This window comes from Prinia subflava, chromosome 2 (genome assembly GCF_021018805.1).
Source record: "Prinia subflava isolate CZ2003 ecotype Zambia chromosome 2, Cam_Psub_1.2, whole genome shotgun sequence".
Lineage (NCBI taxonomy): Eukaryota > Metazoa > Chordata > Aves > Passeriformes > Cisticolidae > Prinia > Prinia subflava.
Genome location: NC_086248.1, coordinates 58,998,534 through 59,011,832, shown reverse-complemented (window position 1 = coordinate 59,011,832; position 13,299 = coordinate 58,998,534). Strand labels below are relative to the sequence as shown.

The 13,299-nt window shown below is 39.9% G+C and overlaps 1 protein-coding gene across 2 annotated transcripts; it reads left to right on the top strand.

Annotated features, from left to right (window-relative positions):
* The first annotated feature begins 510 nt into the window (after positions 1–510).
* MTRF1L (mitochondrial translation release factor 1 like) lies at positions 511–12,347 on the top strand. 2 transcript variants are annotated; one of them, XM_063390137.1, is made up of 7 exons: positions 511–1,271; positions 2,620–2,699; positions 3,909–4,092; positions 7,415–7,578; positions 8,497–8,614; positions 10,362–10,498; positions 11,095–12,347. In XM_063390137.1, exons 1-7 carry the CDS (start codon positions 674–676, stop codon positions 11,308–11,310), a joined length of 1,497 nt encoding a protein of 498 aa, XP_063246207.1. In that variant the 5' UTR covers positions 511–673; the 3' UTR covers positions 11,311–12,347. The 2 variants fall into 2 exon arrangements, with proteins under 2 accessions (XP_063246207.1, XP_063246208.1); XM_063390138.1 differs by lacking the exon at positions 511–1,271 and having other exon boundaries at positions 3,934–4,092; positions 11,095–12,344.
* Positions 12,348–13,299: the final 952 nt, after the last annotated feature.

Genomic DNA, 13,299 nt, shown 5'->3' with positions numbered 1-13,299 from the left:
AGGACAGAAGGAAGGCAAGGACACAATTCTGACTCCTTCAATGATTGTAATATAAAACACTGCCTAATAAAATTTTATGGATAGTTGCACATCTTTATAATCAAATATATTCTTGAAACTGTTTGGGGTTCAGCCAACAATCTCATTAATGATGTTATCTAAAACAAGGTAATACGCACTTGGTCTGCATTTCAGGAGGCATTTGGCCAGATCATCCCACAACACACGGTTCCTAAATGGCCTCATCCTCGCTGCCTTCCCACTTGAAACTTGCATGTAAAACACTCTACTCAGTGTTTTTGTAAATGTATTTTGTAAATGGGTTGTATTTTAATCTAAAATCTAATGTGAAGGCACTTTGAATTTCCCTTTTTTGTTCTTCTGACAATTAATTTCTTTTTCTTTAAATGCTTAATTTTGCACCTGCTTTCAGTGTGGGGCCATCCTCCCACAATATTTGCATATTCCTTCTCAGCGTACTTTAATTCTGAAGATTTCTTCTGGAAGGAGAGAGTCTGTAAGAGTAACCTGGATATACAAAACCCCAGCTCACACTTCCTACCAACCATATTTTAACCTAGGTAGGCTCTTGCTCAGAAGACCTGCTATAAGCCTGGGGTACGAAGGATTTGGTGGGGTTTGGGGCTTTTTTGATTTCTTTTTTTGGTTCAGAATGTCTAAACCTCTCTTCCGGGGCCTGCAGAGGGCGCCCGGGCGCTCGGCCGGGGCCACGCGGCGGAGCCCCGCCCCGTCAGCGCTGGCCAATCAGAGCCCGCCCGCCCCACCGCGCCACAGCGAGAGCCGAGGAAAGCCGAACGCCTTCGGCCATTTACGCCACCACAGCCCCGATGATTTCCGACTGCACCCAAAGCTAGCGCCGAGCCTCTTCGGCACTTCCGGAAACCCGGAAGAGAGGCTGCCGAGAGCGTTCGGGCCTCCCCGGCACGGCAGGAGTGCGGCCGCGCTCCGCCCGCAGCCAGACATGCGGCTGCTCTCGCGGGCCCTCCGCGCGGCGCAAGGCTACCGAGCCGCCGCGCCGCCCCCTCGGAGCCTCCGGGCGGCGGCAGCGGGATGGCCGCTGGCGGCGCGGCGCGGGCTGAGCGCGCGGCCCGGCCTGGAGCAGCTGTTCGCCCAGCCCTCCCTGCGCCGGCTGCTGGAGGCGCGCGCGCGGGGCGGGGGCGAGGGCGAGGCGACGGCGCAGCTGGCGGCGCGCGTGCGGCGGCTGCGCGACAAGGAGCGGGAGCTGCGCGACACGCGGGAGCTGGCGCGAGGTGCGGGCCGGGCCGCGCGCGGGGTGGCTCCGCGAACGCGACGTTACCGGGGGGGCGGCCCCGAGGGGGCGGGAGGAGGGCGGGTCATTTGCATTCGCTGACGCGATTGGGCGGGCGGCCCCGGGGGGCGGGGCGGAGGCCGGCGCGTGGCGCCGCGCACCTGCCGGGGTGGCGGGAGAGCGGCGCGTGTGTCCGCGCGCGGGGGTGACGGTGACACACGTGTCACCTGCGGGAACCCGGGGCGGCCTCCACGGGCCTTCCGGAGGCAAAGAAACAGCCCCAGCAGAGGTCACGGGTACGAGTGAGTGGGGAAGGTACTTCCGCCGGCGTGGGAAGTGCTGATACTGGAACTTGTTTCATCTGAAACAAAGATAACTAATCGGGGATAGAATTTTTTTTTAAGTTTTGGTGGAGCTTTTTTTAAATCCATTTTTCTCTTACTGCCAAGACAGCCCAGTCCGCCTGCCTGCCTCCGTTTTGGCAGTCACAGAGGACAGCACCTGTATCTGCTGTCTCCACACTGTGATTTGACTTTGTTGTATGTCAGTAGCTGCACACTTTTAGTTCTGCCGAATAATGGATTTTTTTTTTTTTTTAATTTTTTTTACCCAGAATTAAACTTCGCTTTGATGACAGTTAGAAAACTAAAATGTAGGAAAGAAGTACTTTAGGATCAGTAAACATTAGATGATTAAGTGTCGACTAGAACTGTAGTATTCAGATTTTTGCATAGAATGATAGGGATATTAGTCTTTTTAACAAGGCGTACCAGTTTTGGAGCTGCTATGCTCTTTCAATCCTTTATGTTCTTGCCACACTGAAATACAGAAAATAGTTTTTTAGAGCCACAGAATGTCTAGTGTGGGAAGGACCTTTGGACATCACCCGGTCCACCCTCCTGCTCAAGCAGGGTCACCCTCAAGTTGCTCAGGGTTTCGCCCAGTTGGGTTTTGAGTATCTCCAGGGATGGAAATTCACAACCAATCTGTGCAACCTGTGCTGCTGTTAGACCACCGGCACACTAATCGTTGGTTTTTATGGTTGGCTTGGATTTTCATTTTGATGTTTTAGTGGAAATTCTTTTAGTACAGATTTTTCTCATGTCATACCTGCACAGGATTAGAAAACACTTAATATGTATTTAGAATCTTGTTTACTGATCATATTAATAATTTGATTTTCTGGCAGATTTAGTGTTTTGAGAGAGGGAGTGGTTGTGTGGTAATTTGGTTTTGAATTGGGGGTTTTTTTTGGTAGAGTAATTTCTTCATGGGGTTATTTTTTCAGAAGTTTTTCTCAGAATGGCACTGATATAAGTCTGAGGATTAACCATACTCAATTATTTCAGATGAGAACGAAGATTTCCGGAAGCTTGCAGAAACAGAAATTGCTTCCTGTGAAGAAGAGATAGCTGAACTGAAACATCAGGTTAGATCACCTTATAAAGCCCCTGTTGCCTTGCCATTCTTAAATTAACAAAGCCAAATTGTCTTCTTGGGAGTGTTGGAACTGGGTTATATTTAGGGCCTCTTCCAACCCAAATTCTATGATTCTCATCAAGATGAATGTGGTAAGTTCTTCTTGTCCTCCCCAGTGCTAGTTATAGTCCTCAAATAGTGTCTGTTAGCTAAGAAAAATTAAAAAATCAGGTGCTGTAAAGACATCCTGTAAGCAAGTGCCTATTTGTACCTGAAAAAGTTTCCATCAAAGTATCTTTTAAGGTGCTTGTCTTGAATAGTTTGCCTTGTCTGGGTGTACCTTTATGGATGTCCAACTCTTTAGCCCTTGGAAACGTTAAACTTACAAAATATCACTCACTGGTGGTTTTGAAAAAAATGTAATACTATGTAACTACTTTAGGCTCCTACTGTACATAAATTTTACAGAGTATCTATGTTATTTAACAAAAAAACCTTCAGGTAAACAGACTGTTTTAACTTAATGTTACTTGTGAAGCTGCTATGGTCACATTCTTTATTCCTCCAACAACAATACAACAGTAACTTCATAAATATTTTTTGTAAGTATTTATGATTCTGCCTAAAGAAGTCATCATCTGTGGAAAGAAACATTACCTAATGCTAGTAAAGAAAGAGGATTTAAAAGCATTTGCAACTCATCCAGCATTTTGATCCAGCATGCAAAATTTTGATCATTTTTTGGGTTTAGTATATCTTTTTTCTGCAAATCAGGCTCTTCTTTTTAAAATAAATAAACAAATAGTGCATTTGTCTTGTTGTTGAAAGACTGTGCTCCTGAACATCCATACCTTCTTAGCTCTGCAGTTGAGATGGAATTAAAGGGGAATCTGATTAGAAGGGAGATATTCAGTTGTCTTGCAAGAACAGGCATGTATCCTGTGGTTTATCTTCACAGTGCTCCTGATGGATTAAAAACTTCAGTGAGATTTTGTGGCTCTCAAGAGAGGCCTGTGTAGCTCCTGTGACCCTGAACAGACACAGGGAACCTTCCTGCAATGCAGCATCACCCTTACACACCTTTGCCTGACTGGAGCCTGTCCTGGGGCAGGAGAACTCAGCCTAGATCAGTTACAGACCTGTCTGGTGTTTTACACTGTCTCAGGTGTGGATAGCAGTGTCAGAGAGGAGTCTTAGCTGGGTGCTTTTGTATTCACAGATAGTGTTGCTTTTGATTCCTTCAGAAGAAACAGATGAGAGTGATCTTGTCATGGAAGTAACTGCTGGAGTTGGAGGGCAGGAAGCCATGCTGTTCACCTCGGAGATATTTGATATGTATCAACGATACGCTGCTTATAAAAAGTGGAAATTTGAAGTATTAGAATACTTTCCCAGTGAAATAGGTCAGTAATGAAAATACTGTAACTCATTAATTCAAGTTGAAACAGTCATTCATATGACATTTTAATTTCCTGAGTAAAGGAAGCTAATTTGCACTATCTTAATTTTAGAAGTGGAATATTGTTTGTCTTAGAAGTGGAATATTGTTTGTCTGAGTACAGTTCTCCTCAGCTTCTGTATTTCAGAAAAACAATTAAAATACTAAAGTGCTACAAACAGAATTTGTCTTTTAATAATTTCATTTCTACACTTTAAAACTATTGAAAGACAAGTGCTTGGCAGAAGGAAATTTAGAAAATGATACAGATATGTTGATTTAGCTTTTTTTAAATAAAGATTATGTAAACTTTATTTGGCTATACTGTTCTACTATCTGATGTTTTATTATTTATAGATTAGATTGGTGGAAGATTGAAAAATCTAGTTTTTATTATGGATCTATTGACATAGAGGAATCGGTTTTATAAAAATTCTTGAAGTTTGATCTAAAACGTCTTGAATTTATGTGTAATAGTATCTCATCTATAATATAAGGGAATGGGATATTTGGATATAGTTCATCTGTAATGGCTGTTAAAATCTTTATTAGAATTTGGTTTTGAAAAGTGTTACATTTGTAAACTGTTTGAATAACTTTATTTAGAGTTCTTAGCAAGTATCTTATTTCAAGTTGATGAGCAGGAACTCAGACTCCATTCTAGAGTGGCTCACTCTCCTCTAGAGTGGCTGTTAATGATTCAGTTAATATACTTTTTAAAATTTTTATGACACTTGAATTCCTTATTTTCTATTATCTAGATTTGTTAATATTAATAAACTTCTTGTATGGTTAAGAGCTCATGTGCCAAGTAAACTGTTTTTACGCTTTAAGTGATGATAGGGATGAGAAGCTTAATATTACAGTGCATCATATTGCTGAAGGAACAAAGTCGTGATCATCCCCATTCATGACCAGGCAAACGCTTTCCAGGAGCTGACCCAGTTCAGCCTTCAAAGCCAACAGCAATCTGCTTGCTTTCTTTCTTTAAAGTAAATGGAATAAAAATTGTACAGGTTAGATGGGTCTAAACAGAAAAGAGAAAGGGTCTGGTTCTTTATTTTTCACATACTTTTCAAGAGGGGAGTTGCTCTTTCCATTGGTGCAAGACTTGGATTAGGTAAACCCCAGCAGTCTCATACACTTCACCTTCAGAGCACAGTTTCAGTTAGCTTAAGCAAGGCTTTCTCACCTTCCAGCCAGATGTATGTTTTTTCTTTCTCAGTTCTAGAAGTTTTGAGGCCATGCTAACTGGATCAGTCCTCTGATTTGGCTTAGAAGCCCTGTTATGGAATAGTTGTAAGTCAGGTCTGACTCAGCTTACAGTCCTATGATTAGAAGAAAAAGGGATGCTTGGCTATGCATTTGGTGAAAATTCAGTCCTTGGACAAGGAGCTCACACCCTCAGAGATATTCTCATTAATGCCTCAAATGGGAAATGGAACTAATATGTTAACCTAGTATATATCTATCCATATTTTCTCTTTGAAAGCACTAGGGTTTTTTAATGGCTATATGTTTATTTTAAAGTCTGTTTTTCTGAGGGTTCGTCTATGCACTGAAATTAATATTTAGGATGTAAATCTTGGGAAAAATAAAGACAGCCCTAGCTTTTGTTAGCCTCTTGCAGGTTATTTTTTGATTTTGCATAAACACATAATATCAAAATGGGTGCTTGAAATAAATTGGGAGGTAGGGGCACTATACATGGCACAGCGAATGAAATGGATGTTTGAACCCTCAGGTTCAAAGTGTCTGGGCTGTGCTGAGTAAGACTGCGGCCTCTGATAAGTTCTTTTATTTCAGAGAACTGAATTTGAAATCTGAAGGTCAGCATGTGTGAACAACTTTATGGTCCACTCTTAATTGACTTTACTGACCTACCCCATGGGATGCCACTGTGCAAAAATAACATGTTGGAGATTCAGCACACATGTTGAAGCCCAAACTCACATGTCAGTATTTATCCACTGCTTCTCACTCTGTAGTGGCAGGCAGAGACACAGATGTAGGACTTTCTCCCGATCTAAGATGCTATAACATAAAAACATATAAAAAATGAGTGCAAATTCATATCCTTGTTCTGAGTAAATCACATATCAGTATAGATTGGGACATTTTATATGAAAGGGGCAAACATGTAGTTATCAAGAGCTGACTGTATTTGACAAGCCTTCAACATGTCTGCCAAGGTAAAAGGTCTTCCAAAATTTCATAAGATTTGGCTGCAGTTCATAATAAACCTGTGTTGGTAATAGTCAATTTGAAGCAGTATGATCTAATTACTCGTCATGTGAACCAGTTTCTTAGACATCTTATTCTAAGCACTGTACAAAAATGATGTGAAAGAGCCAATTTTTCTCTTCATATGTTTCACAAACATGACTGTAAAACAATACATATTTTAATAAAGTTATGAGTAAACAAAAATGTCCATGGAGTTGAACAACCTGGCCTGTATTCTGGCTGATGATTTCTTCCTGCTGTGCAGGGCATTTTCAGATTCCATGTTCTCTTTGTTTTCCTGTTGTTTTGTCCCTATGGTTGAGTTTCTTAGTCTGAGAGATAGCCTAAACCAATATTTCTGAGAAGTATGTGCCTCTTCCTTGGCTGTGGCTTCATATAGCAAGGCTTGAAGAGCCATCCATACCCTTTCAAGGCCACCTGTGTCTTCTTTAGTTGCTCCTTCGGCACACCATCCAGTGTGCTGAGAATGGGATTTGGGAATTGAGCTGCATTAAAAACAAAAATGGGTGAAAAGTTATATTCATTTATAGTGCCATCACTTCTCTGAACCCTTATACTGCACACCAGCAAAAAAGGAAGATCAAGAATGTCATGAACTAGTAGACCAACAAACTCTGTCCCAAAGCTATATTGCTATGGGCTTGACTTCCAAGTTGTTCAATGCTTTTAGGATATTGCTGTCAAGTATTTTGCTGGAGGTAGTGCTAAGAGGTGTAGGAACCTGTGTTCTGTTTGCTCCAGGAAAAAAATGTATATAAGTGTATATAAAATGTATAAAAAGTTTATATAAAAATGAAATTGGACCCTATAAATAAAGAGATTTTGACAGTCCTTTCCTTTTTGAGGTAGTAGGTGAGTAAATATGTATGGCTTTAAGATTTTTCTTGCATTTTTGATGTAATTTCGCCCAAGTGTTTTAATGGTGAATTTGTCATTTTAAGGAACAAATTCCAGTGGTGTGTAAATACATTGTTTGAAGTGTAACAGCATGGTACCAGCAGTTCTTAAAGGTTTACAGCTGTTGTTCTTCTCTATTTAAGGTGGGCTAAGACATGCAGTAGCCAGTATAGCAGGTGTTGAGGCTTACAAACACATGAAGTTTGAAGGAGGAGTGCATCGTGTTCAGCGGGTACCAAAGACGGAAAAACAAGGACGTATTCACACCAGCACCATGACTGTTGCAATATTACCCCAACCCACTGAGGTAATATTTATCTTTTAGTATAACAGACATTACCAGGAGCAATGTTTGATGCCAAGTATTTTCCGCCTCTCTTGATATTATCACGTAATGGCTTTTTTAATCTTAATTTTAAACTAGGTCATAGTTTTTATTTTATTTTTATCTCAGGGATGAAGTAAAGAATTTCTGTCTTTTCTCATAATCCGAATCTCAATAAAGTCACTGATGGTGTATTTGACTATGACTTGAAAATTCACTGTGACTGTCTCGCATGTTTTGTGTAAAACTACATTTTCTGCAAAGTAACAAAAGACTAAATAATTTTACCAGGCTCACAGACTACTGCTTTTAGCACTTCCTCTTTCCCATTTTTGTAATGTCCTTTCTTGCCTGTTCTAAAGTGTATGATAATTCAGTTTTGCTGTATTTGCTTGGTTAAAAGCACTGGGCTAAGAAAGCTTTGTTTTGATCTTTATTTCATGTTGACCTAGCAGATTGTCAAAGATGTTACTCCTTCCTGAACTTTCTTGAAATGGTCTTACTCCTTCCTCACAGTGACTATTGCTCCACTCCAAAGCCAAAAAAGGGAATGTCTGCCATTTCATCGAAAAACTATCTAATCAAGCTCACATATTGGTCAGCTCTTCTGGAAGAGGATGCAGAGCTCTCAGAAGAGAGGAAAATTAGTGCTAAGCAACAGTTATGCATTCAGTTACTATTTGACTGATTTCTGGCGTTCCATCATGGTGCATTCCAATCTGATTACCAAGATTTCTTAATATGTTTGCAAGAGGATTTGAACTAGTACCCATAAACATTCAGAAGCTTGATCTTGCATGAATGTGCCTTCTAAAATAAACTGACTGTGCATATTTGGTATCCGTCTAGAAAGAAACAACATAAAATACTTTTTTTCTCTTCTTCTGTCTCCCGTGGCAGATGAGGCTGCAAATTAGTCCAAAAGATCTACGGATAGAGACAAAGCGAGCCAGTGGAGCTGGAGGCCAGCATGTCAATACCACAGATAGTGCTGTACGGATAGTTCACATTCCAACAGGTGCTGCTTCATTCTTTCTTTAATACAAGATTACATTCCAAAACTGCTGTCAGAATTTCTTTTGAAACAATGGTTTTATTTTCAAACCTGGGCAACAGTAGAGCAGAGGTTTTATGTAGTTTTCATATCTATTCATACTACTCTAAATGCATCATTTTGTGCCCACTCCAGTTTTTAACAGTGAGGACTACTGGCTTCAGGAGGTAAGCTATTAATTTTGCTTTTAAACATGACACTCTAAAAGCATTCAGATCAGTTTCTATCAAAAAATTCTATTTAAGCTTTCAAATAATGAAAATGACATTGGAAAATGGAGTAGGTTGAAATCTAATGGTTTGAATTTTCTTGACTAGTCTCCAAAGGAGATATTGTGCTATTTCCGTATCAAAACATTACTTTTAATTGTAGAGTCTACTCACGATGCCAGCTCCCATTTGTCTGCTGGCTCCTTTCCCGTAGATGACACACATAATTAGGAGGCCCATCCCTCTGGCTCAGGTTAGGAAACATAGCAGGGATAAGATACACCCTCAAACACTACCTGATTTTAGCTGTTGTGTGGGGGCTTTTTATTGCCATTCCGAAACCTTTTACTTCCCTTTGAGCAATTCACAGCAGCCTTCTTGACTTTCATTGCATTTTAACTTTTCCTCTTCTCTACCACAAACATTAGTCAGGCTTTACAGGGTTTCAGGGTAATCCCAAGCACTGTTTATCTTTCATGTATCCAGATTTTTGCCACCCATTTCCTTGTATCTGTTTAAAACCTCAATCCATTCTACACTTGTTGCATCACCCTGGTAAAGCAGAGGGCAAGCAGTGGAGAGGTTAAAAATCTGTTCATTATATAGTGACAAAAAGATACCCCATGAAACAAACTAAAACCACCAATTGATCTTAGTTTTTGCAGATGGCAGTTATTAGGGCATCTTACAGAAATCTTAAAGTGTATTGCAAATTTTTTGCAGTTATACACTGTTAACAGGGGAGTTCAAACCTCACATTAGCTTGTGACTTTTTCCTGTTCCACCTTTCCCTTCTTCATTTCTCTCATTCTTAAAATTGTCCTGTTACTTCTTGTATTTCTCTCATCCTAAATCTTTTTATAAACCTTCACCACGATCCAAAATGTTGTTTATAAATAAGTCTTTCAGAAAGTAATACTATGTAATCTTATAAAACCATCCTCTAATATTACTAGAGCTACTTAATAAATCCAAATAACAACTTAGCTCGTACTGTATTTCTTCTCCCTGCTCCTTTTTTGGGCTTTTCGTTTCTAAGCTTTAATTGTGTGTGTTGGGATGAGAAAGCACACCCTTTTATTTTTTTAAATAAAATAGTGGCCACTATTCTATATTCTGATCATATTCTAACCACTCACTATCTTACATATTTTACTTAAATCCTACATTGCCTGGAACTCTGGCCAAAGTTTATGAGTAATGAAGGTGTCTTTTATAAGTCAGATCACATCATATATCTTTTATTTCATTTTCCATCTGTTGTCCAGGTAAAATAAATTTCCACTGAATTAAATTTCTTGTCTGATGGCTTAAAACACCTGTATAACTCAGCCTATACTTCTCTCCCAAAATGTATCATTACTCATTAATAAACCTGGATTTCTGCATTCCCAGTCCAAATGTAACAGCCTAATGTAACACATAAAAAATCTTCCAGAAATTGCAAGGCTCTTTTAGTATGTGTTAATCTTAAGTGCTAAATGTCACGATATTTTTGGCAGGGATTGTGTCTGAATGTCAGCAAGAAAGATCCCAAATTAGAAACAAAGAGAAGGCTATGCAAATGCTATATGCTAAACTATACAACGCCAAACTAGAAGAAGAAACCAAAAAGAGAAACAGTGCTCGAAAGATTCAAGTAAGTCTCACTTAGTTGTGATATAGTTCTATACAAGCATATGTTTTTAGAGTAAGATCTTTGTTGAACAACAAGTAATAAAAGGAAATATAGAGCAACAGGAGCCCAGGAAGGACTTACATGAGGCAAAAAAAAGTCATAGTCATAGAATGGCTTGGGTTGGTGGGGACCGTAAAAGTAATCTATCTCCAACCCTCCTACCATCGGAAGGGATGCCTTCCACTAGGCCGTCTGGAGAACAAAAGTTGTGGACTCCCCAAACTCTCTAAACAACAACATTACATTTTACTTCAGCAACAAAGGTCATGTATTAGCCAGACTTAAAATTTCAGTAGTATGTAACTCCTAGAGATCCAGTGAAACAAACTGGATTGCAGCATGAAGAACCAGAATAGTATTACAAAAAGATGCAGTAAAATTGTTCTTTTACATGTTTGAGAACAATTATTGCAGCTGTTGAAATGAGCTGAGTACTATGTAGCTATAATAAATTTTGTATAGCCATACGAGGAAGAGAAACCTTTTGCTTTATATGCCTAATCAATATTTCTTCATTTTTGTAAGATGATGATAAACTGATTCTTCTTCTCCAATAGATTGGGACTAAAGGAAGATCAGAGAAGATCAGAACATACAACTTTCCACAGGACCGGATTACAGACCACAGAATAAGCAGATCAGTGCATCATATCGAGTCTTTCATGCTAGGGGAAGAAATGCTAGATGAAATGATACAAACTCTGAGAGAATATGCTGATTATGAATCTCTAATGGAAATTATTTCAGAAAATGAAAAAAATAATTCCTCCTGAACACTGTTCTTTCTCAGGCCATTACAACAGATGTAGGCCTTAGTCTGCAAAGAAGCTTCTCGGAGCACTCTGCAGAAAATGGAACTTCCTTTAAGATCATGAAAACCATCACAACTTGTTTCCTCATGAATATTAAACAGTTTTCTTACTTGCTGAGTAAAGGAATTCATTATCCTCATATAAGACTTTATTGCTGCAGTACTTCTTTTGAAAAGTTAATTTGACTGCACCAGAAGTAACAGCAATTTTTAACTTTCTGCTGAGAACTGATAGACCACTCTCAAAAGGTATGCATGCATTAAAAAAGGAATTATTTATAGTTCCAGTTTTCATTTAAACTATGGCTTAACCATCACACAACAGTGTGAAATAGCTTACTTGAGAAAAAAAATCCTATTTTGTTTGAGTGTTTGGAAAAAAGTGATAAATAAATGACCCCACTCTACCTATCCACATATTTATCAATCACTTATATGTGTCATGAGAAAAAGAATCAAAGTGTATCTCTGTCATGTTTTCCAGGCCTTCTGGCCCTTATTTATAAACACAAAACAAGTTTAGGAATATTCCTTGTTCAAGGAAAAAAGAACCATGGAAGCCAAGTGATGAAGCATATGAATTGGTTTTGGAACAAATGTTTCTGTTCTTGAGTCAAAAATTAAAATAATTGTTACAATATTTTTCAGCTGATATTTTAGTATCCACTTCAGTTTCTCCTTTATGGTTGCAATTGACTGTCCAAGTTACTAATCTTCTAAAAGTTATGTGCTGTGACCGGCACTTACTAGTTTTGTCTGTTTATTTAACAGCATTTTAAAACATTTGATACCTTTATCAGCTCTTTTTTCTAGTAAACACTGCATGGTAAATATGATTAAGTTACAAGTCTTTTAATTTAAGATGCATACTTCAGATGCATTAACTTCAGATGGAGGAATGTCTGTGTGCACAAGATGAGGCATACATATTTTCTGTTGGTAAGCATGAGACCTAGGTCTGTATTTAATACCAGTTTTGTAACTTCAAACTGGCATATAAAAAAGTAAAAAGAAACATTGACTAGTATTTTGTGTAAAATAATTAGATACCTATTGGAGCAGAAACTAGGACTGAAGCTTTCATTCTTACCAGATCAATATTGTAAATGAACCAGTAGAGAGCACTTGTGACAGTCCTACTGACGTGACTTAAAGCCAGGCCTTCTTATGCCAAGTGATAGATGGAGTTTGCTGTTCAGCTTCATATTCTTCCAAATAAATAAGGGCCATTGATCAGGCCTACACACCAGACTACTGCATGAAACTTAGATAGTTGTTTAGGTCTTTGTCACCCTAGACCTTCCCCATCTTCCAGCTTGTAGCCTGTCTGGCCAGATCTTGCCTCCCTATTCTCATCTGGCGCTTGAACAAATGCTACATGGGTTTGTTGCCTTGCAAGTGACCAGGCTCTGATCAGTGTGAGAAAAAACCAGACATCCTGTAGTTCTGGCAGGAGGCTGACAGAGGTACTTCAAGCCTGGCATCTGACAGTGCACCATGTCGAGTCTTTCATGCTAGGGGAAAGGGGGATTGTACAAAGGGGGGCTTCACTGTTCTCCTTGGTCTGTCATGGCAAGCTTTACTGCGTAAAGACTTGAAGTCCCCTGCTTGCTCTGTATTAATTTTAATGCGAGGGATGTTGTCTCTGCAAATGCAACCTCCTTGAGCTGTGAGCAGATTGCCTTTCCAGCAGTGTTGGGAATCCCTGCACTGGTGTCCAGTCAGCTTAACTCCCAGTAGTGCTCCTGCTCCCTCTGCAACCACTGGTGCCGTCGGTCATATAAAACACATACAATTCCTTTATGGGGAGAGGCCCAGATCCACCGCTAGACTGGAATCAGAACGGTCAGGTTAGAAGGGAGGTTGGAGCACATGGCACGGGATTGCATCCGGGCTGTTCTTCAGTATCTCCAGTGCGGGAGAGAATCATTCCCCGGTAGAGCAGCTTTGC